Source organism: Belonocnema kinseyi, chromosome 7 (assembly GCF_010883055.1).
Source record: "Belonocnema kinseyi isolate 2016_QV_RU_SX_M_011 chromosome 7, B_treatae_v1, whole genome shotgun sequence".
In the NCBI taxonomy this organism is placed as follows: domain Eukaryota; kingdom Metazoa; phylum Arthropoda; class Insecta; order Hymenoptera; family Cynipidae; genus Belonocnema; species Belonocnema kinseyi.
Window position 1 is genome coordinate 83,010,959 of NC_046663.1, and position 25,688 is coordinate 83,036,646.

At 26.5% G+C, this 25,688-nt stretch overlaps 1 protein-coding gene across 5 annotated transcripts in view; it reads left to right on the plus strand.

Annotated features, from left to right (window-relative positions):
• The window catches only part of LOC117176035 (inositol 1,4,5-trisphosphate receptor), a 149,557-nt gene that overhangs the window by 110,079 nt on the left and 13,790 nt on the right, over nt 1–25,688 (plus strand). For all 5 annotated transcript variants that reach the window (XM_033366010.1, XM_033366011.1, XM_033366013.1 and 2 more), the window contains 12 exons: nt 599–710; nt 1,871–1,972; nt 5,192–5,309; nt 7,155–7,387; nt 11,132–11,267; nt 11,462–11,760; nt 14,461–14,970; nt 21,603–21,752; nt 21,830–22,022; nt 22,130–22,252; nt 22,328–22,500; nt 25,163–25,327. In XM_033366010.1, coding sequence (XP_033221901.1) covers nt 599–710; nt 1,871–1,972; nt 5,192–5,309; nt 7,155–7,387; nt 11,132–11,267; nt 11,462–11,760; nt 14,461–14,970; nt 21,603–21,752; nt 21,830–22,022; nt 22,130–22,252; nt 22,328–22,500; nt 25,163–25,327 — 2,314 coding nt within the window. The remainder of the gene's footprint in view (nt 1–598; nt 711–1,870; nt 1,973–5,191; nt 5,310–7,154; nt 7,388–11,131; nt 11,268–11,461; nt 11,761–14,460; nt 14,971–21,602; nt 21,753–21,829; nt 22,023–22,129; nt 22,253–22,327; nt 22,501–25,162; nt 25,328–25,688) is intronic.

The window sequence follows — 25,688 nt, forward strand, 5'->3', positions numbered from 1 at the left end:
TTACTTACAAAAAAAGTTCTTAGGTTCAAAAAAACATTCAGTGAACTGAAAAACTGTGGTCGGTAATATAGGTATTTAGCTGTGTCACATGCCCTTAATGAAGGAATTTTAGAAAGAGGAAATATTCTTGATTATAAGAACGATTGAAAACATATAAAAATTGTTTATTTAACAAACTTTTTGTCCTGACTTTTTTATATCACTGTGAATGGATTTCCAACTATCTATGTAAATGGAGTTAAAAAATTTAATTCTTTAATCACAGAAATAGTCAGAAATCTTTAAGCTTTATTTAAAAATTAGCTGTGGCTAATCGTACCTTGAAATTCGTAACTATAAACCTTATTAAAAATTATGAAGTTTTTTATAAAAATATGGTTTTTTCTTTTCTACGTGTAAAAATAAATGTGTAATCCTTCACCTATTTTCGCTCTTTTTCGTGAATAAATGACCCTATTTCCAATTTTTCGAGCTCCTTTTTCCCTGTGATTCCTCTGAGTTTCATTTATTAAATTTTTATTTTTATTAAAATCTAAAAGCAAACACATTTTTCACGTCCATCCACTCTTATGTAATTCTTCTTTCTCTTAAAATATAGATTAATAAAACACACTGAAAAGTTGCTAGAAGAAAAGGAAGAAAAGCTGTGCGTGAAAGTACTGAGAACTCTTCGCGAGATGATGGCAATTGACCCAGAATACGGAGAAAAGGTGAGATTTTTCAAAAAATTTGTATTAATGCATGGAATTTTAACTTATTTGCGATCATGCAGAGATATGAAAAATCACAACCAACGCATCAAGTTTAAGGGCATTCGCTTTCTTGAATTAATTTAACAAGGGGAGACCAGCAATTGACAATTTTAGTTTCGGTTCATAATAGACGGTAGCTCAGACAGTAGTGCTTGGGCTTCATAGCCGAAAGGTTGTGTGTTCGATTCTTGCTGTCTATACTTTTTTTATCCTATTTTATATTCATTAAAATGATTATGAATTTCATTTCCTTAAATAATCTTTCAATAGTATGCTAATAATAATTTTGATAATACCTTATTTAACGAGAAAACTGAATTTTTAAACTTCATCATGTTTTATTGCAAACTAAATTATTTTTTACAAATATGTCTTTAATTCTTTTCACAATGTTCACCAACTATATTTAAAATTAAAAGTATGATAGTGGTAAAAAAATACCCCGCAGTTCAAGGCTCTATTCATATTTTGTACCGTCCGAAGTAAAAATTTATTTGATGCAAAACAAAATCAGGTGTTTTTCTCAAGAGACACTTAAAAAAAATTTTGGTTTTGTAGAAACTCATCGTTTATCTGATAAAATACGCGGTTTAGAAAATCTCATTCATACATATAATTTTAAATATAATTAGTTAGCATTATTAAAATAATTAATAAAATTTCTAGAAAATAAATTTGTTTACGAAAAACTTGATAAAGATAAAAAAGTCTCACTTTTTCCGTGAAAGAAGGCAATTTGAAAATTATTGTTAGCTTACATTTCAAATATTAGTGAAAGATATCAAATTTTGAAAATAAAAAAAATTACAGGCGGCGAGAATCGAACGCGTAACCTTTCGGCTATGAAGCCGAAGCGTTACTGCCTGAACTACCGGCGATTTGAAGTTAAGAAATTGTAACTTTTTCTTGAATGTCGAGTGCTCTATTAATTTACGACACATTAGAGAATCAGTATGCGATTAGAGAGTTATTCACTTCTTGCCAACGAACTTTCGAGATAAATGTATAAGTTGAGAGTTCGATTTTCAATGAGCTCTTTTTTTTAAATGACTGGAACAGGTGAGTAGCTCTTGTAGACTAGATCTGTAGGTTTAAGTGTTTTCATGCTGCCAATGGAGATTCAGGAAATCGGGGAAAAGTCAGAAACAACCAAGGAGGTCGAGTCTGAACTCCCCACAGGGACATTTGAGCAGATTGAAAATCAGCGACAACAGCAGCGGGTAAAACTAATAGTAGTCAGGAATCGTCATTTTCTAATTCTTCTTTAAATACGAAACGTCCTCAAGAAGTTCGGAATGATTCTGTGTCAACGGTTTCCAAATATTGAGTGATTGATCAAATTAAAGAAAAAAGATACAAGATAATATATACATAAAAGTACTTTTTTTTACTGTCTCCACATTTTTGATGACTTTTTTTTATATAACTATTGTTGTAATATGCACATTTTCAACATGGTTTTAAAGTCAAGCAAAAATTAATTACTTTTTTATTTGAACAATTTCAAACTTGTACTTTCTCCTGCTTCATCAATTTTCTTTTTTAAGTGCTTCTAATTTTAAGGATTTTCTGGGTATATAATCTAGTTTAAAATGACATAATCTTTGACTTGATTGATAAAATCGACAAAAAAAGACATATGCAGGGTTCGGACTCAATACACTATATTGACACAATTTTAAACTTTTTTCGAGCGAGTACACTATTTGGCTACTATTTCAAAAAAATTACACCAAGGGCAATGACTGCTTCAAGCCGTGCATAAATTACGTCAAGTTTTTTTGTGAAATTTTGAACCATGTACTCCCCTTCTTTCGGGTTCTTTTTTCAATTAAATACGCCAAATTTTCAAGTAAAAAAGATAATATTTCAACAAAGCAGTTTAATTTTCAACTGAATACTTAAATTTTCAATCAAGAAGATTAGTTTTCTACCAAAAAAGATGAATCCTCAACAAAACACACAAATTTTGCAGCAAGAGATGATTTTTTTAACAGAAAAGACGAATTTTCTACTAAAAGAGACGAAGTTTCAACAAGTTAAATACATTTTTAACCAAATAGTTTGAACAATGTGTGTGAAGACCAAATCTTACTTCTATATTTCTTTCGTTTCTAAAAAATTGATAATTAAATCATTTAATTTTTGAACTAAAAAGATCAATTTTGAACAAAGAACGGAGTAGTTGAATTTAAATTGAGGAGAATTAATTTTCAATTAAAAAAAAAAATTTCTACAAAAAGTTTACTTTTAAACAAAATAGTTAAATTTTCAGTAAAAAAATGTAATTACCAACTAAAATTATAAGTCTTCCACCAAAAAAGTGAACTTTTAAGAAAGTAGTTTAACTTTCAACCAACGAGTTGAATTTCCAGCCTAAAAAGATGAATTTTCAAAGTTAAAAATGTAATAGTCGATATTTCAGATTTTAACAAGCAAATTTTTTAATTTTTAATAGAAAACAGTTGGATATAACAAAGACGAATTTTTAACAAAATACTTCTTTCCTCAAGCAATACAGATTTACTTTAAACAGATTTTATTTTAATAAAGAAAGTTAATTTTCAACCGAAACAAGCTAATTTTTATAATACAGTTATGTTCAACCAAAAAAGATGCAATTTTTACAGAAAGAGAGATGAATTTTCAACACAAAATTTGAATATTCAATCAAAATTTTTTAGTCAATCAAGAACAAAAATTAAATAAAATTATTAAATTTTGAACCAAAAGTTATAACTAGAATTAATTCAGTTTTGATCCGTATAAATAAGATTTTTAAATAATAAGTATGAATTCGTAACAAAAAATTTAATAGTAGATTTTTGAACTGGACAGAAGGTACTCTTAACCAAAAGTATGTGGATTTTGTTATTGAGTTCTATTAATTAAGTTTGCATTTCAGTCTAAAAACGTGGGAAAGAGAAAAGCCTGCGATAAATAAATAGGAATCTTTATAATTTATGGTCTAATGAATAATATTTTAAATAAACATTTAAGTTTATGTTTAATACTTGAAAAATCTTGTGATTTTTTGAATTATAAAATTTGCTTGAGAATATTTAATAAAAACGTGACGAATAGAATTCTGAATAACTGTTAAATTAGAAGAATGACCGGCTGAATCAACACAAATACGTCAACAACATTCAAATAATCAATTATGACCTCAACTATTTTCTTTTAAAGTTTTTTGCTATAATCAATGGGCCTTTTCGCCAATTTTATTAATCAAGTTAGTAATTTTGAACTTTATAGTACATATTGAACCTCCCTAAATGTTTTAAGGCCGTCTAATGATTTCTTTTCTTCTAGTTTGAAATCCCGTGAAGATTTAATTTAATTTTTTTTTAAATTATGCGATGCCACTAGATGTTGTTGCAATTTAAATAATCTTCACTTTAGATAGCTGCATGTTTTCTCAAATTTATGTCACAAATACATTTTCCAAGATTTGTCAAATTTTTAGTTATATAAAATGAAATCTTTTTTTTATTAGTATATACAATGAAGCCGGCGAATTAAATTTTTGTATGAGTGCATTATGTTTTGGCTCTATGTAATCAGTTTTATTAATTTTCTCTTCACTAGAATTTTATTGTAAGCAATAAAATTATTATAAAGTTGGTATAATAAGGTAAAATACTTTACATTCCTTTAAATTGTGTCTATTTTATTATTAGATTAGATGCTAGACGGTTTATTGTTCAGAATACGAGAATTGTGTAAATTTTTATTATAAATCATCAGAAAATTGTTGAATTTTATCTTCAAGATTTTTATTTTTCTATTTTAAAGGCGACAAGCTCTCTTCTGAAATTTACGAGTTTCAAATCCGGTTTATAGTTTTTCTGTAAGAAATTTAATAATTCTTTTAGTTGATATTAGTATAATAATTTCTATTTCCAAACTGCCTATAAAAGAAAGCATTTTACAAAAAATTTTGGAAAAATAAAAAGTTAAATTAGTTTTTAGTAACAATGAATTAAACCAATTTAAAAAAATTTTTAATAATAAAGCTTAGCTTGTCTGTATCTTAGAGCATATTTTAAATTTTTTCCTAAAATGAATAGATAGTTATATTTCTTTAAAGTTGATGTACCTTTATTATAAAGTTTAAAAATTTTCCATGTAGATTTAAATAATGCTTACATATATTTGAAAATAATTCCTTAATATTTGTTATTATGCCATTTTTTTGTAATCTTCTATTTAAGGTTTAAAATTTCGAATTATATTTGTAATTTATTTTCGTATTTATCTCACAATTACTATATTATATTATATATATTATATTATATTATATAAATTATATAAAAAATAGATGTATGTAGTTACGTTTATTGTAAAAAAATCCCAAAAATATTTAATTCTCAATTTATCCTTACATAGATTTAATGAAATCACATAAATTTGTTATAATTATTAATTTTTTTTAGGGTGATGCACTCAGAAATAATCTGCTGACCAGATACTTTGGAAAATCATTCACCCAAAAACCAGAGACTGTTGATATTCGAACTCCTTGCGCAGTTCCAGTGACGCATGGCCCTGGAGGTATTTAAAACATTTTATTGGGTTTCATTTTTTTGTATTGTCAATTTTTTCTCACACTCGCAATTTTAAAAATAGCCTACTGGTGTTTACCTCACCTGTATAACCTGATAAACCCGGAATTACCAAGGAATTTCTATATACCTGGAAAAATCTGGAAATATCTGGGATTTTTTTTAAGAGCATGCTTTTTTTTTTTAATTGCAATGTAAAATTAAATAATGGCGATTCTTTATTTGTGAAAGTAGCTTTATATTACTGTATGGAACTATTCTGTTGAAAATTCGTTGTTTTTTTTTAAATTAATTTTTTATTGAAAATTTAACTATATGTATTCAATTCATACATTTTTCTTAGGAGAAAATTCCACTTATGTTGAATAGCCCTCTTTTTTTGTTGAATTTAAATATTTTTTGTTTAAATTAAAATCTTCTTTGGTTGAAGTATCAACTACTACATTTTTCGTTCAGAATTCATTTTTTTTATGAGCTTTTAATTACTTAGCTGAAGGTTAAACTCTTTTGTTAAGAATTAATTTCATTTATTAAAGATTCATTATTTTAATTGAAAATTGAGATCTGGTTAAAAATTGAGTTTTTTGTTGAATATTCGTTTTATCCTTGACTGAAAATTAATTTATTAATGAAAATTAATCTATTGCATATAAAAACTTAAATTATTAAAAAAAATTTTTAAATTGAAAACGTAACTATTCTAATTTTATATTGCATGATTTTAGTTTAAAATTCATATCTTTGGTTGAATATCAATTTTTTAAACTCATAATTTAACTATTTAATTTTTGATTTTAAAATTAATTAATCTTCTTGGTTGAAATTTTATCTTTTTTGTTGAAAATGCAATTATTATAGTTAAAGATTCATAATTGTAATTGAAAATTCATCTTTTTGGTTTAAAATTCATCTTTTGATTTAAAATTAAACTATTCCAGTTGAAGTTTAATCATTTTAGTTGAAATTTCAACCTTTTGTTTGGAAATGTAACTAAAATTTCAAAAAAAAAATTTTATAATTATTACTTTTTTACTGAAAATATAACTGTTCGAATTGTATATTTCTTCATTTTAGTTGATAATTCATCTCTTTGGTTTAAAATTAATCTTCTTAGTGGGTAATAAAAGTACTTCTTTTAAATTTAAATTTGTTTGTTGAAAATTCACCGTTTTCGTTTAAAAAGCATCTGCTCCAGTTGAAGATTTATCATTCTAGTTGAAAATTTATCACTTTGGTTACAATTTTTTTGTTTAGAAAATTAATTTTGTTACTAAAAATTTAACTATTCTGTTTTCAACTGATCTTTTTATTTGAAAATTCAACTATTTGGTTCGAAATTCATCTATCTTGTTAAAAATGCAATATTTTTACTTAAAAAGTTTAAGCATATGAGAAGGCGAATAAAAATTTAATTAATCGATGGTGTTAATGTATTTAGGAAAATATTTTAATAAAATTTGTTAAATCTTTTCAAATTGAAAATAACCATTGAATTCCTAGTAACTGAAAAAAAATTGTTTATAATAAACTTGCGAAACTGTATAAATATTTCAAATAGAAAACCTGAAAAAAAAACATAAAATTGTCAGTGGATTTTTTCCAGGATTTGATTAGACACCCTGGACCGAAGTAAATTTAAATGACATGAAAATTTAGCAAAAAGTTTGTACCCAATTCACAATAATGAAAAAACTTCTGAATAAATCTAAAATTATTTGTTCTTTAAAATTACACGTATCGTATTGAAATTACAGATTTAATCATACACATTTTATTCGGTCCAATTTTGATATCTGAATGTCGGAAAATTGACATGATTTTTTTTTTCATATAGCGAAAATTTTAAGCAGAGCCGGTCGATCTCTGCACGAGGTTCAAAGTCACCTCGATCGAGAAGGAGCTTCAGATCTAGTCGTAGAATTAGTGATAAAAAGCGTACATTCGCCCAGTATATTTGTCGAAGTTGTGGAACTCGGCATTGCATTATTAGAAGGAGGAAATCCAATCATCCAAAAAAGTGTCTTCACGAAACTGATGGCTGGAGATCTTAGTCAATCATTTTTCAAGGTGAAATTTTGAATAATGAACTTTTTTGTGAGGCTATGACGTCTAGATTGTTCAAAAATTTAACAAATACCAATCGGGCAAACGATATTCTATCGGTTAAATCCATCATGTGCCACGAGCTTGAAGTATACAAATAATAATGTTGTAAAGACTTCATATCGGTATAAATTATATTTTGTTTTTTCCCATCTTTGAAATTGCTACTACCCGCAAAATCATTCAATGGTTTTATGTTCTTCGGGTATTTGAAAATGTATTTGAAAAGGCTCCAAAGGATTTCAGAGTATTTCCAAAATTTACACATATTTTAAAGGATTTTTAAAGAATTTCAACGGTTTTCATGGGATATTTTAAGCTTTCAAAGGATTTCAGTAATTTTCGATGATTTTAAAGACTCTTAATTCGGGATTTTAATGAATTTTTCGGGATATCAAAGGATTTCATAGAACTTTAAAAATTTTCAAGGGATTATAAGGAATAGCATATTTTATCTAATTTCACGGAATTGTATGGGATTTTAGAATATTTTAATGAAATTTAAAATAATTTATTCACAAGACTTGGTAGATTTGAAAGTATTTTCAAACATTTAAAAAGTTTTAAAGAAACTTGAATAGATTATAAGAGATTTTTAACGTTTTAAGGTATCTTCAAGGATTCCAAGGATTTTTGAAGAGTTTTAACAAATTTCAAGGGATTTGTAAAGATTTCAAAGAAATCGAATAATATTAGGGTATCTTAAATAACTCAAAAGAAAATGTTAACAGGTTGAAAAATTTGCGAGGAATATCATCATATTTCATTTAACTTCACGGGATTTCAATGGATTCTACAATATTTGAATGAAATATCAAATAATTTTTTCACAAAAATTGATCTTATCTTTAAAATCTTCAAGAGTTTCAAAAAATGTCAAGGGATTTAAAAATATTTCAAAGGATTAAAATATTGTAGGATATTTAAAAGTATTTCATGGAAGTTTGAAGAAATTAACAACATTTCTAAGAATTTAAAAAGGTTTTTACGTATTTTATAAGATTTTCGAGGATGGAAGTGATTTTAAAATATTTTAAAAGCTTTAAATAATGGATTTAAATCAATTTCCCAAGATTACAAGGGACATCATAGAACTTTAAATATTTTAAGAGATTTTAACCCTAGACGGATCCTATACATTTTTTTGCCCTTACCGGATCCTGTGGGTGACAAATGTCTCCCATTTGGATTCCTTGTGCACAATCTTTTCCTTTCATCGGAATCAGATGTTAATATAAACCAAAAAGTATATTTGTTTGAACATTCGAAGTTATAAAATTGAAAAAAAAATGAGAAATATCAGAAGTGCGTGTAGAATGCTTATTATTATAAATAATTTAAACGTATAATAGGTCAATCTTTTTATTTTCGGATGAATAATAAGATGTTTTCATTTAAATAAAGGTAAAAAAATTAAGAAAAAGTTTTTTTCAATGAAAAAGCGGTTAGTAAGTTTGAAAGATAGGAAAAATTCGTCGGAATTAAACAAATGAGCCTTTTCTACAAAACTTTTTATTTTATTTTCAAATTCATTCTCGAAATAAAATTGAACTAAAAACATTAAATTAAACTGAATATTTGCATTAAATAAGTTTCATCAACTTCGACGCAAAGGTTGCACAAGACCGCCCTACGTTTGTCACACACAGGTCGGTAGCAAATTCTCTCTTTCCTGCGACACTACAGTCACAACATCCGCACTTTTTAGTTCGTACATTCTCGACATCTTGGATGAGAAAAACAATGATTTATATACGTCAAATGCGTTCATTTAAATGAAAAAATAAAATTGACTTAACGTGATGAAACTCGAACGTAACGAATCCTCTGTGGGACAAATGTGCCCCAAGCGTTCAGCATTTGCTTTCTACTTGACAGACAGCGAACAACCGGCAACATCAACCACTTCACCGCACTCTAGGGTAGTCGAACTAAATTATGGTCAGGGTCTGCACCAAAAAATCAGAGATATTGGCTCAGGAAAATGAATTGAATTTCGCGTGGGGCACATTTGTCCCCCGCAGGATCCGTGTAGGGTTAAGTTATTTCAAGAAGTATGATCAGATTTCATGTAACTTCATGAGATTTCAAGGAATTTTATAATATGTCAATCAAAAGTCAAATAATTGATTCACAACAATTGATTTTAAAGATCTTGGTTTATTTTAATAGACTTAAAAGAATTTTAAAAAGCTTAAAATATCTTTAAAATATTTTAAGCGGTTTCAAAGAATTGCAAATATTTTAGAGTATTTACGAGGATTCCAAAGAAGTTTTAAAGATTGAAAAAATTTCATGGAATATCCTCAGGTTTTCTATAACTTCACGGGATTTTATAATGATTCAATGAAATTTAAAGTATTCATTTACAAGAATTGTCGGATTTCTAGCATTAAAAAGATCTAAAGAGGTTTTAAAATGTTTCAAGTATTCCCATCAGTTTTAAATAATATAAAAGATTTTAGGGTATTTTACAAAAAGATTCATAAATTTTTTTTTAAGATTTTGAATTATTTTAAAGAGTTTAGGATATTTTTAAAAATTCAAGGAATTTTAAAAGATTTCAAAGGATTGAAAATATTTTATGGTATTTAAAAGGATCCCAATGAAGTTTCAAGAGATTAAAAAAATATCAAGAAATGTCCTCACGTTTCATGTAACTTCAAGGGATGTCAAAAGATTTCATAATGTTTTAATGAAGTTTCAAAAAATTTAAAAGATTTTAGGATATTTTACAAAAATATTCATAAAATACATTTTTTCTAGAAAATATTTTGAATTGTTTTAAGCATTTTAAGATATTTAAAAAGATTCCAAGGAATTTCAATAAATTCCAAAAATTTTACAGGTTTTAAAAAATTGTTGAGTGTTTAAAAATATTTCAAGGAATTTTAAAAAGATTAAAAAAGTTTAAAATTATTTCAAAAGATTTCAAAGAATTTGAAATATCTTAAGATAATTAAATGAATGACAAGGAAGTTTCAAGAGATTTGAAAAAAATGTAGGAATATCCTCAAATTTCATGTAACTTTACGGGATTTCAAGGAATTTTATAATATTTCAATGAAATTATAAAGAATTTATTCACAAGAGTTTCGGGATTTCATAGGATTCCAAACATTTCAAAGATTTCAAAGATTTCAAGATTCAAGATTTCCAAGAATCGTAACGATTTTAAGATATTTTATAAAAATATCCGTAAAATAATTTTTTTTAATGATTTATGAAATTATTATTGCCCACAAAATTCTTCAACATCTTTTTTCGACATTTGACCACAGATTCAACAGGAAGCAAAAGTATTTAAAACCTTTAGTTGAGGGTTGCGATCTTCTAAATAGTTTCTAAAAAATATAAACTTAAGTGATTTGATAAAAGATTTAGGAAAATGATATAATCTCGTATCATCTCACATTTTATAAACATTAAGTATGATTGCAATCATTCTTTAACATGTACAGACACAAAACATCACGTTTAGCTTGTAGAAAAAGCTTGAAAAATGCAAAATCAATATTATATAATTGGATAAATGTGCTAGTAATTAAAAAAATTATTTTTTCATGAACGTGTTAGATTTAACCGATAAAATATCGTTTGAACAGCCAAAATTTTTTAACGATTTAGAACAATAGGAAATATTCTATCTTTTCGATAATATCCAATGACTATCAAAGACCCGAATTTAAACGCTTCTTTCTTCTTTAGGTATTTTACGAAAAAATGAGAGATTCACAGCAAGAAATAAAATCAACAGTGACCGTCAACACTTCCGACTTAGCAGCAAAAGCTCACGAAGACAAGGAACAGAGTAAGGAACTAGAAAAACTAGCGAGAAAGCCAGGTGTGAAGTTTTAGTTTAAATATTTCATTCTCATTATTTCGTTTATTTTAATATTCTACCTAATTTATTTATATTTTTTATTCGCTTATATTTCATCATTCTTTCGTTGTCACTTTCCAATAATGTATTATTATCATTTGATTTTCCGTTACAATTATATTGATATCTGCATTTACAATTTTTTTTTTGATCAGGAAAACCAAATGGAATCGTTATAACTGATGAGCTGCGTGAAGAATTGAACCAAGCAGCCACTTCTACAGTACAAGCCTACGCAGCGGTTCGAAATTTAGTTCCAGGAGAAGACGTTCCAAATACTGTAGCCCTGAGTTGCACGGTAGAAGATATGCTTGCTGAAAAATTAGAGAGACATGGAAGTGGGGGAATTGGAGTTGAAAGAGACGAGGCACAACTCAGCACAAAAGTTTTGGTGATGCAGCCAATCCTCAGATTTCTTCAGCTGTTGTGCGAAAATCATAACCGAGAACTACAAGTAAGAATTTTCCTTTAACCAGTTCCTAAGGAACACCTAATTTTTATCTATTTAAAAATTACGCAACGTTATAAATTAGAACAAAGTTTGCAAATGAGGAATCACTTTTATACTTTAGACTTCACACTCTTTTCCCTGATACCCTCTTTTTCTCTTTTTCACTTGTTTTTGCCTAAATCCGAACTGAATTAATAGAACTCAGTAAAGACTATTTTTGTTGAATGTTGAACTACTTTGTTTAAAATTTATTTTATTATACACTCGACCGAAATGGCCACCTTTTACCCCTGAAATAGGGGCGAAAGTAGCATTTATATCTCGCAAACGTAATTTGCGAGGCGAAAGTAAAATTTGTGGGACGAAATTAATATTAGCGGGGCGAAAATAAAATTAGTAGGGCGAAAATAAAATTAGTATGGCGAAAGTAAAATTTGCGGAGCGAAAGTATAATTTGCAGGGCGAAAGTAAAATTAGTGGGGCGAAAATAAAATTAGCGGGGTGCAAGTAAAATTTGCGGGGCGAAAGTAAAATTAGCGGGTCGAAAGTAAAATCTCCGGGGTCAATGTTAAATCAGCGGGGCAAAAGTAAAATCAGAAGGGCGAAAGTAAAATTAGCGGGGCGAAAGTAAAATTTGATAGACGAAAGTAAAAATTAGTCCATCCAAATTCGAGGCGTGAACAAAGCCATTGAAAAATGCGTCGGAACCGCTTTTCAGGGCCAAAAGGTGGCCACCGTCGAAAGTGGAATAAAATACTATATGCAACACGGGACAAAAGTAGATTTTCCCTCGGATAATTACTGCCCTCGCGAGAATATGCCTCATGTTGCATAATGTACTATTTTTGTGGTTAAGATTTCTCCCTTTTGTTAAAAAATGAACGATTTTGTCAAAAATTCATCTCATTTTTGGTTAAAAATTAATTTATCTAACTTTAATTGAAGTATTTCACTTTTGGTTCAAATGTTATTTTTTAGTTAAAAATTCAAACTTCTTTTAAAAAGTAATTTTTTCTATGATTAACCTCTTTGTTTGAAAATTGAACTATTTTTCCGATAATGCATTGTTTTTAAAGGTAAAGTTTTTATCTGAAAGTTTATTTATTACATTTTTTATTTTAAAAAAAGTTTAAATCAACTTTTTAGTTAAAAATTGATCTCTTTTATTTAAAAATTCGTCTCTGCGTTGAGAATCGATCTTTTCTAGTTGAAAATTGAACTATTTGTTCCAAATTCATCTATTTTGTTGAAAACTCGTATTTTTGTGTAAAAAATTAATTTTCTTGTTCGAAAATTCACCCTTTTTGATTGAAAATGTAAGTCTTTAGTTGAAAATTACTCTTCATTTGTGGAGGCTTCAACTATCTGCCAGTAAATTAACTTTTTTGCTTCAAAATTTAACAATTTTGTTTTGAATTCACCTATTTGGCTGAACATTCGTCATTTTGGTATAACATTAATTTTCTTAGTGGAGAATTGATCTTTTTGTTAAAAATTAATTTTTTTGTCTGCAAATTTAACTATTCCATTTCTACTGAAAAATGTATCTCTATAAGTTGAAAATTCAACTATTTGGTACAAAATTCTTTAACTGCAAATCTAGCGGTTGCCTTTGATTAATAACTTATCTTATTTGTTGAAAATTCGCCTTTTGGAGAAGAAAAATATTATTATTTGTTGAAACCTCATTTGTTTCAGGATTTAACTTTTTTTAATTTGCCTTTCTTCTTTGTATTTAATTGGTTTAAAATTGTTTTTTTCCGTCAGCTAAAAAAGAATGATTTAAACTGAAAATTTAACTGTTCCATTTTTAGTTGTTTTAGTTTTAAATTTATGGTTTTAAGTTAGAAACTCAGCTTTTTGTTTAAAAATTCAATTATTTGGTTAAAAGCTAAATTATATTTTCTGTTTAAAAATTCAACCATTTAGTTGAAAGTGCATCTTTTTAGGTTGAACATTCAATCATTTGCTTAAGAATTCAATTATGTTGTTATAAGTTTGTTTTATTTGTTGAAAACTCATTATATTTTTGTTCGAAAATTCAATTGCTTTGTAAAAAAATCGGCTTTTACTGGAAAATTCAAGTATTTGGATGAAAAAGCAACTGCTTTTGGTTGAATCTTAATTTTTTTATTCAATTCGACTATTTGTTTAAAAATGTATCTTTGCAGGTTGAAAACTTAACTAGTAGGTTGAAAAATTGAATTATTTTCGTTCAAATCATCCTTTTTGGTTAAAAGTTCAACCGACTTTTAAAAAATTCGTCTTTTTGGCTTGAATATTTATCTATTTAAATAAAAATGCGACCATTTGGTCGAAAATGCATCTTAGTAGGTTAAAAATTTAGTTTTTTGGTTAAAATGTTAGTTTTTTGGTTAAAAATTAAACTATTTGAATGACAAAGGAAATGATGAATTTTAATATTTCTTGTATGAAAATTCAAACATTTGTTTGAAAATGCATCTAGTAGGTTGAACATTCAATCATTTGCTTAAAAATTCGAATATTTTGTAAAAAATTTAATTATTTTGTTGGAAATTCAACTATTTTGCTAAAGTCATCTTTTTGGTAGAAAATCTAACTGTCTTGTCACAAATTTGTGCTTTTGGATTGATTGTCCACTAATAGCCCAAAATTTGTGACCTAATTTATGGACGGCTTCAACATGATATCAATCTAATAAATTAATATTTTTGCTTCTAGAACTTCCTGAGGAATCAGAACAACAAAACGAATTTTAACCTCGTCTCTGAAACGCTGATGTTCCTCGACTGCATTTGTGGTTCAACCACAGGTGGTTTAGGCCTCCTGGGTTTGTACATAAACGAGCACAACGTGGCGTTGATTAATCAGACACTAGAAACTTTAACAGAATATTGTCAGGGTCCATGTCACGATAATCAAAATTGTATAGCAACTCACGAATCGAATGGATTGGATATAATAACTGCCTTGATTCTTAACGATATCAATCCACTTGGAAAGACACGGATGGATTTGGTTCTAGAGCTGAAGAACAATGCCAGCAAACTTTTGCTCGCGATTATGGAAAGCAGAGGCGATAGCGAGAATGCTGAGAGGATTTTGTATAATATGAATCCGAAGCAACTTGTCGACGTCGCTTGCACGGCCTTTCACCAGGAGTCGCTGGATGATGAGGCAGATGCTGATGATTCTTCTACCGATGGGGAGGACGGAGTTTCGCCCAAAGAGGTATTTTTCATTTTCACAGGCCTCACAGTTTGGCTCCCTTTATCTCCTATTGTACCCTATATGCAGTTAACGTCTCTAAAGTACCCTATTTTCAAGATTTGGTCCCTATGGTACCCTATTTGCAACCCATACTGGAACTTAAAAAAATATGAATTTTGGAAAAATATAAAAAACCAGGATATTTTTGCAAGAAATGACTGTAAAAAATAATCAGGGGTGCCACACAATTACTTTTCTTTTAATAAATTAACTATTAAACTCAGGTCTATACCTATTTCTGAATTGTTTCGAATTCTTTAGAAATATTTCAGGATATTTTTCAAAAATTGCGAGAAATTTTTAATAGATTTCAATAATTTGAAGAAATTTGTGAGATGTCATGATATTTTCAAAACTTCTGAAGCATTTTCAAAAGCTTTTAATTGAAAATATTTCAGGGATTTTTAAGGATTCCAAGGAATTGTCCATTTATTTAATTAATTTGAAGGGATTTTAAAGCGTTTGAAATAATTTAGGATTAAGAATTTTCTAGAAGACTTCAATGACTTTAAGGAATTATAAAGCTTGCAATGTATCTGCATACATTTTCTAGGATTTCAGGATTTATCATCATAGAATTTCATGGGATTTTATAATATTTTAGAAGATTTCAGAAAATTTATTCACAAGAAGTGAAATATTTCATAGGATTTTAAAATTTTTGTGAGATTTGTAATTCGCCCTAAATTCTTATTAATTTATCCTAATTTTGGTTATGTGAAAATATTACAAAGAAATTTTTTATTAGTTTCAGTAATTTAATGAGATTTTAAAGGATTCGAAATGTTTTAAGGAATTTTAAATGGTTCCCATACATTTTTTATTTATTTTAAAAGTTTCAAGGGATCTTTAAAGACTTTGAAATGTTTTAGAATAGTTTAAAAAATTGCAAGGATTTCAATGATTTTATGGGGTTTAAAGGTATTTCAATAAATTTTTCAGGATTTCAGGAAGTTATATCAGATTTCATGTAATTTCACAGGATTTTATAATATTTTAATAGATATCCAAGAATTTATTCACAAGAAGTGAGGGGGGATTTTGTAGGGTTTCAAAGTTCTCAAGTTATTTTGAAATGTTTTTTGCAATTAATTTTGAAATCACTCTGAATTCTTATTAATTTACCCAGAACTTAATTTTTTGTAATTCTTCTAAATTCACTCAATTCTACTCAATTGAATGTATGTTTAAAAAGTTTTTGTTTAATTCATCTTGAGGCCTTTAAAACTCATCTTAAATTCTTAGGAGTTTAATAAAATTCATTTAAATTTTCTTTAATTTTTTAAAATTCATGTCAGATATATTCAGTTCAATTGATTTTTCCATGCTTTCGAACTGTTTTCAGTTCACTGACTGTTTTTTTAAATTCAGTTGGATTTTTTAATAAATATTATCCAATTCTTCCCGTTTCCTTTAAATTTCTGTAAATTCACTCAAATTTTACTGAAACAAAAGGATTTTTTGTGTTTTTTTTTGTTTAATTTTCAAACTTAATAACAATTTTTCGAATCGTTTTGTTGTCATTAATCACTTTTTTGGTTAGAAATTAGGAGGCTTTCAAAGATTTGAAGAGATTTTGAAATGTTTCTCGCAATTCATTTGAAATTCACCCTGACAAAGAGAACTCTGAAAAAAAACACAGAAATCAGAGAATTTCTGTAAGGGGTAACTGTAAAAATCATAGAGGAAAATCATTCCGGGAAATTTTTAATAGATTTCAATCATTTGAACGAATTTTTAAGATTTTAGGGCATTTTTAAAACTTTTTTGCGTTTTCAGGAGCTTTTAATTTGAAGTATTTTAGGGAATTTGAAAATATTCCAATCATCATGGAATTTTGAAAAACATGACCGAAACTTTTTTAAGCGTATCTATTTCAAAATATTAATAATTTCGCATTTTACAGCGAATTCTATATTTGAAAATTGTAAAAGAAAGTTTTATTTTAACTTTGTTAAAAAGTTCAGAGTTTTTTAGATTACTATTATTTTCAAATGTAATTCTAATCTTTGCATAAATAGTTCGACTTTGATGGTTCACTTTGATGAAAGTATTATTGAAAATTGATTTAAATTCAATAAAACTTATTGATAAACTTTTATCATTGCATTATAATTCGTTACAATTCAAATTAATTGGCTTAATTGAAAAAAGTATACTTGGAATTTTTTCAAAATTATACCTGGAAAACCGGGTAGGGTTTTAAAGTCTTGAGGAGATTTGGAATTAACTCTGAATACTTATTAATTTATTCTAAATTCTCTGGAATTCTCTTGAATTTGTTTAATTTACTTGAATCTCGAAATGTACTCTATTCTACTTAATTCAGTGGTGTTTTTTTAGTTTTCAAAAATTTTGATTTAATTGACCCGGAGGATCAATTGATAAAATGATCAAAGGATCTGAATTATTTTAGCGTACTTTCAAATTCCTTCGCATTTTTAAGAGCTTTTAATAATTTTCAAATAATTTAGGTTATTTTAAAAGATTATAAAAAAAAATTTTGGTATTGATTTCAGTAATTTAATGTGATTTAAAAGGATTTGAAATACTTAAAGATAGTATAAAAGATTCTCAGGTATTTTAAAGGCCTTCAAAATGTTTCAAAGACTTTCAAAAGATCTCAAAGGATTCGACATGTTTGAGGAAATTTTATAAAATTCCCTAATTTTTTTTATTTATTTCAGTAGTTTAAAAGCTTTCAAAGACTAAAATATTGTAGGGTATTTTCAAAGATTGCAAGTCTTTTTCAAGATATTTAAACAATTTCAAGGGATTTCCAAGAGTTTTAATAATTTTAAGGGATTTTAATATTTTAATGGATTGCGAAGAAATTTTCACAAGACATGAGGGATTTCTTAGGGTTTCGAAGATTTGAAGAGATTTTCAAATATTTTTGCAATTTATTTGGAATTCGCTCTGGATCATTATTATTTATCTTAAATCCTTTTAAATTCTTTAGAATTCTTTAAAATTCAATCAATTCTACCTTATTCAATTAATTTTTTCATAATTTTGAATTGTTTTCAATTCACTTGATTGCTTATTAAATTCAGCTTGCTTTTTTATGAATTTGATCTCATTCTTCTTATTTATTTTAAAATTCTTTAGATTCACTCAAAATGTATTATTGACTTCTTGTGTTAGAAAGTAGTAAGGTTTCATAAATCTAAAGAGATTTTTTTGGAATTCTCTTGACTTTTTTAATTTACTTGATTCCTTTTAAATTCACTCAATTACACTATTCAGTGTTTTTTTTTAATTTTTAAAAGTAATAATACCTTGAAGTCTTAGACATTTTATCAAATTCTTTGAATTCACTTGCATTGTTCTAAGCTTATTTCAAAGTTTCTGAATTCAATGAAGTTTTTCCATATTGTCGAATTGTTTTGAATTGATTTGATTTTTTTAAATTAACCTTGAATTTTTATAAATTTCATCGAATTCTCATCTTTCATCTTAAATTCCTCTAAATTCATTTCAGTTTTACGAAAATCAATGGATTTTTTTGATTTTCTAATGTTTTTTCCAATTCATTTGAATTCTTATGAATGTAACTTGAATTCTTCTGAAATCTTCTGAATTTATCATCCTTCGAATTTTTTTTTGTTTGAACCTTGAAAATCTAAAAATCTCCGTGAATTTTTCACGAGAATCTTGAATTAAATTTTTTTCTTTCGAAACAAGTTATTTGATTAAAATGCTAAAAGTAATTTAAATCTGTTGTTTTACTATGAAAAAGACATCTCGTTTAGAAGAAATCATGCAACTGAAAAGTTTTTTATTTATCAAGATATAATTGATCTTTTACTTATCACAGAATAAATAAGGAGAATTCTACGCATTTTTGTAGACTTGACCAATTATTTTATAGATTACAACGAACATACTTAAACATTGTGAATAATTCTATAAGTTTTGAACTTCATCTCTGTCAATATATTATGTTAAAGTATACATTTTTTTGTGATATTCAACTTATTTCTAAGATTAAAAAAGAGTCGTGTACACCAGATTTAAAAGTTTTCGAACATTTCCAAAGATTTTAAAAGTCAACAGATTTCAAAGATTTTAAAACATTTTGAAGATTTGAAGATGTTTTAAAACATTTAAGAAGATTTGAAGATATTTTCCAAAGATTTCAAATATTTTATAAAGATTGAAAGGATACCAAAGATTTGAAAAAAGCGTGTATACCGGATTTCAAAGATTTAACAAAGATTTCGAACATTTTCAAAGGTTTTAAAGATTTAAAAGAAAGGTATACTAGATTTCTATGATTTCAAATGATTTTACACAGATTAAAAATATTTTCATAATTTGAAATCAATACATAACATTTCAGAAACATTTCAAAGATTTCAGACATATTTGAAAAGATTTCAAACAAATATACAAAGATTTAAAATATTTTAAGGATTTGTTGGATAAAAATTAAGCATTTGTTCATTAATGGTTCTGCTTTATTTAAAATTGGTTGGTTAATAAAGAATGAAATGGCTCATTTTTTGCATCTACAACAAACGGCTACTTTATTATTTTATGTAAAATAAGGAGACCTGGAAAAACTTGACGGCTTGAGCTGTAAAACCTGGAAAAGACATTGAATTTCGTGCCTAAGAATCGCTGGACACTAGGGTGGTCCACAAATGCATGGCAACGATCTCCCCATTTTATTCCAAAACCGAAAAAAGAAATTCCCTAATTGTTTTTAAATTTCTCATGTAAAATGTATGGGGAAAATCACTTTTTTCAGTTTTTGGAATAATTTTTTAAGGTTTGAAAAAATGTGATGGGAAAGTATAGGAGCTTGAAGAGAATTATCCAATGAAGAATTTCATGTATCAGATATGTTTTTGATACCCCTAACACGCCCCCACGAGTACCTGAAATCTACCCTTAAAACAAAAAATGTCAATTCTTCATGAAATCGACCTTTTGAACACTGTATTCTCGTATTTTTTACTTAAAATTATTAATATTGGTCTATTGGAATATTTATTATCGTTGGTTGATTCATTTTTAATTATTTAAACAAATTCCATTTGTTTAAATTTTTTCTCGAAAATTCGCTTCCCCCCTAAAAATGATCACTATTAGTCTAGTTGAATATTTATTAACATTGGTTCATTAATTGTTTCTTATTTAAACAAGTGGAATTTTTTAAAACAATTTTTTCGAAAATTCGTTTCCTTCCTTAAAAATGATTACTATTGGTCTAGTGGAATATTTATTAACATTAATTCATCAATTTTCAAATGTTTAAACAAATGGAATTTGTTTACATATTTTTTTCAATAAAATTGATCATTATTTCTTCAGTGGAATATTTATCAACATTGTTTGATTAATTTATAATAATTTTTAATAATAATAATTTAATTTTAATAATAATTTTTATTTAAAAAATAATTATTATTATTTATAATAATAGTAATAATTTTTATTTTTAAAAATTCAAAACAACATTATTCAAACAAATTCCATTTATTTAAATAATTGAAAATGAATGAACTAATGTTAATCAATATTCCAATAGATCAATAGTGATCATTTTTAGGGAAAAAACGAATTTAAAAAAAAAATTTAACAAATTACGTGCCTATAATAATTTTAAGGGGGGGGGGGGGCACATTTTCTAAAACAAATTATTTAAGCAAATTCCATTTGTTTCATTAACTAATAATTAATTAACCTATGATAATAAATATTCCACTGGACCAATAGTCATAATTTTAGGTAAAAAAATACGAGAATACATTGCTCAAAAGGTCGATTTCATAAAGAATTGACATTTTTGTTTAAAGGGTAGTTTTCAGGTACTCGTGGGGGTGTGTTAGGGGTGTCAAACCCATATTTCAGATACATGAAATTCTTCGTTGGATAATTCTCAACAGGCCCCATACTTTCCCGTCACATTTTTTCAAACCTTAAACAATTATTCCAAAAAGTGATTTTTCCACATGCATTTAACATGGGAAACTTCAAGTACTTGTTAAAAAAAAAAAAAATTAGGGAATTTCTTTTGTCGGATTTGGAATGGAATTGAAATAAAATTAAACATATCTTCATTTGAAGCAAGTTTTATAGTTTATTGGAATAAAATAAAATAAATGAAAATAAACATCTGAATTTAATTAGTTTCATATGATGCGATTATTCTTCTCTAATGGCATTTCTCTCTTCTTCTATAATCTCTTAATTTTCTGGAATAGAATCGTCGGCGAGTAGTTTAGAATTTTCTTTTAAAATACCTTTATAAAAACCTGGAAAAGACGGAAAAGACTTAATGGAAAATTGAATTAGAAAGCTTTATACAAAATTTCATGAAATTATAACAGGATATCAAAATAGTACTTTTATAAATTAAGTTTATAATTTGCACAATAAAATCTTTTGAAAATTTAAAATAATAGAATGCAATGTTATCAATATAATTTTATCGAATTTCCAAATACATAGTATTTTATGTATTTATTGTTTATAATTTTATGCAAATTATATTACAAGTTTTTTACTTCAAAATTTATGCCACTATGACCCTATTTTTATCATATTTTTTTAACTCATATTTTGATTATTTTATCTTTCAGGTTGGACACAATATTTATATTCTCTGCCATCAATTAGCGCAACATAATAAGGAATTAGCGGCGATGTTAAAACCGTCTGAGCATAGCAGCGCTGATCCCAAAACCAATAAGGCACTCCAGTATTATGCCTCTCACACTGCCCAAATTGAGGTGATTATTCAAAAATAATTGTCTTTCTCTTCAATGATTCCCAAGTGTCTTTACCAATTTTTTCTATTTCTGTTTAGATTGTTAGGCACGATCGGACTCTCGAACAAATCGTTTTCCCAATACCAGAAATCTGCGAGCTTATTACTGTGGATACGAAAATTCGAGTCTTAAATACAGCAGAACGAGACGATCAAGGATCAAAAGTCTCGGACTTCTTCGAAAGAACCGAGGACATGTTCAACGAGATGAAGTGGCAAAAGAAACTCAGAGGTGGGATTCATTTTTCCAATTAGTGTTTCATTAAATTCCGTTTTTGTTTGCCAGTTTTTCCAAATATTTCCGCTACTGAAAACTCAATCGAATATTCGAAATTTCAGGACAACCGATGTTATTCTGGATGAGCAGCTACATGTCCTTATGGAGTAATATTCTCTTCAACTGTGCCGTACTCATTAATCTCATTGTTGCTTTTTTCTACCCCTTTGTCGACACTGTTCCCAGTGAGTCTAAATTTACTCTTTTATTCATTATTTGAATGAAATTAATAAAAATTAACTGTGAAATTTCAATTGCAGAACTTAGTTCACATTTCTCCGGACTTATCTGGACAGTAATGCTCTCATCAGCTGTTATTGTAGTCACTTTACCTCGAGAATCCGGCATACGTACATTAGTCGCTTCCACTATATTAAGGTTGATATTTTCGATAGGACCCGAACCTACTTTATGGTTACTTGGTTCACTTACAGTAAGTAAAGTGTCTATCCTACCTAGAAAACCTAAAAAAAAAACAACTGGAATTGTCGGAGAATTTTTATATGACTGAAAAAACCTGAAAATGTCAGGAAATTTTATTTAAAGTTAAGGAATTTCTTCAAGAGTTTTTTATTTTATTTTAAAAATTTTTAATATAAGATTGAATGACAGTGACTATTCTGTGGAAATTTGTTTTTATTTTTATATGAAATTAATGCTTTTACCTGAAAATTTAACTTTTCGTTTTTGGTTTGAAATTGATCGTTTTTAGTCGAAAATTCGGCCTTTTAGGGAAATAATTAATCGTCTCGGTTGAACAATTATCTTTTTGCTTGAAAATTCAACATTTTCTTTGGAATTTTTTCTACCTGGATTAAAAAATCTTTCTTAGTTGAAAATTCGTCTGCTTTGGTTGAATTCAGCTATTTTTAAATAAAAATTCATTTGGTTTGGTTGGAATATCTACTACTACCTTTTTTGTTCAGAATTAATCTTTTTTGAAGTAAAAATTTAATTAGTTAGAAACTCTTTGGTTAGTTTTTTTTAAGATTTATCATTTTCATTCATAATTCATCTCTTTGGTTAAAAAATGTGATATTTTGTTGAAAAATCATTTTTTCTTTGGATAAAAATTAATTTTTTACTGAAAATGTAATTATTCAAGTTAAAAATTAAACTATTTTGTTGTAAATTTGCATTTTTTTTAATGAAAATGATATTATTCCAGTTGAATGTATTATATTTTATATATATTTTTGTTTGAAAAATGATTTTTTTTCAGTTGAAAATTCAGTTTCTTTCGTATAAATTAATCTTCTTGGTAGAAAATTATTTTTTTTAATGAAAATTTAATTATTTTAGTTGACGATTCATAATTTCGAACGATCTTTTTTTAATTGAAAATTCATATTTTGTGGTAGAAATTAACCTTCTTGGTTCATATTTTTGATTTAAAATATAACTATTCCAGTTGCTAATTGAAAATTCATTTATTTGGTTGGAAACTGTTTTTTTGTTGCTAGGAATTAATCTTCTCGGGTGAATACTCATCTGTTTCTTTAAAAATGGTTTTAACTGAAAATGTAACTTCACCATTTTTACTTAAAAATTTATCTTTTTTAGTTCAAAATCAAACTATTTGATTGGAATATTGTCTATTTCAGTTTAAAATTCACGTCTTTTATTTAAAATTCTTTTTTTTTTGTTTGATGAAAATCAATCTTCTTGTTTTAAAATTTAATTATTCCAGTTAAAAATTTATTATTTTAGTTAAAAATTGATCACTTTGTTTGAAGATGTATCTATTTTTTAGAAAATTATTTTTTTGTTGGTTAAATTTTTTTAAAACTAAAAATGTAATATTCTTATTTAATAGTTCATACTTTTAGTTAAAAATTCATTTTCTTCTTTGAACAATTATTTTTTCACTGAAATTTTAATTATTTAATTTTTGATTGACAGTTTATCTTTTTTAATGAAAAATTGATGTATTTCATGTGTATTGTGGGAAATTTGTGTTTTTTTTTGTAGAAAATATTCGTCTGGTAAATTCATTTTTTTTATTGAAAATTTATCAGTTTGGTTGGAAATTGATTTTTTAAACTGGAATTTTAATTATTCCATTTTTGTTTGAAAGCTGATTTTTCTAGTTAAAAATTCAAATATTTGGTTGAAAATGAAACTATTTGATTGAAAGTTAAACTCTTTTGAAAAAATTCATATTTTTGGTTTAAAGTTCATCTATTTATGTTAAAGATTCATAATTTTCTTTGAAAATTTCTGGCATTGGCTAAAAAATGGTTATTTTTTTGTGAAAAAATAATTTTTTTAAATGAATGTGTAACTATTTCTGGAAAAAACCTGGAATAGTCAGGGAATTTATTTCCATTATTTGAGTGGAACTAAAAAATATTTCAAGCCATTTCAAATTATTTACTAAAATTCCGAAAAAGAATGTATAAGATTTTAAAGCAAAATTGGTAAATTTATCAAGAATACGTAGTTTTATGAAAAAGTTGAGTAAAATCACGAGATGTTAGCAGTTTAGAAACAATTTTTTTATTTAAAACTGGAAAAGATGCCAAGAAAGTTGAAATAAAATGTAAATTTTTGAAGTTTTCGAAATAAAATGTTGTAACTTCTTAAGGATTTCGAAAAGTTTCACAGTAATAAATTTTTTGTTTAAATTCATGAGAAAATTGAAAGTGATATCTTATTTTTTTAAATTAATTCAAAGAGAATACACAAAACGATTTTAAAACATTTGAAAGATTTCCAAAATTTTGTAAACAGAATCTGGATATATTTCAAAAATTACAAGTTTTAGAAATAGTTCAACAAATAATTGGAAATTTAAAAAGATTTGCAAAAGATTCAAAGAAGATTGAAAGGCTTTTTGAAAAAAGAAACTTTTCTAACATTTTGTTTATTTTTTCAAGAATTTTAGAAAAGTTATATAACAATGAAGAGAAATAAAATAAATACATATTTATTTAAAACTCTTATTTTGCATTAAAAATTACTTTTCACTCAAAATAAAAAAATGACAGCGCGCGACTGACGCTAGTTAGATTAAAAATGTTAAAAATTAGATTTTACGTTTTTTTTTCAGATGAAGGCACTAAAATTATTATTATATTACTTTTATTTTTCAGGTCATCTTAAAACTAGTTCATCTGATTAGCATAATAGGAAACCAGGGTACACTGACCAAGAATATCGAGCATATTGTAACCGACGTTGAAATTCTCTATCACATATCTTACCTTATATTTTGTGTTCTCGGAATATTAATGCATCCATTTTTTTACTCGGTTTTGGTAAGTTTTCATTTCTACTTTTTACGTCACATTTAGAAATTTACATTACAAATTTTTAATTTAAGAAACTATTAATCTATTAATTAAATTTTGAGAAAAATAATACTTATTTCTGAACAGTTTCGAACTTTAAAGAGATTTAAATTTTATTTCTTCAAAAATTACATTTTCATGGGAAATATTGAGATTTTTTCATCCTAAATTATGAAATACTAATATTATAATCATTTTAAATAAAAAATGTTTTTGTTAACGAATATTTAAAAATTAGAACCAATTCTACAATAGATATAACTTTTATAAATTTATACCTGGTAATAATTTTATATACATATAATTAATGTTAATTTATAAGTATAAT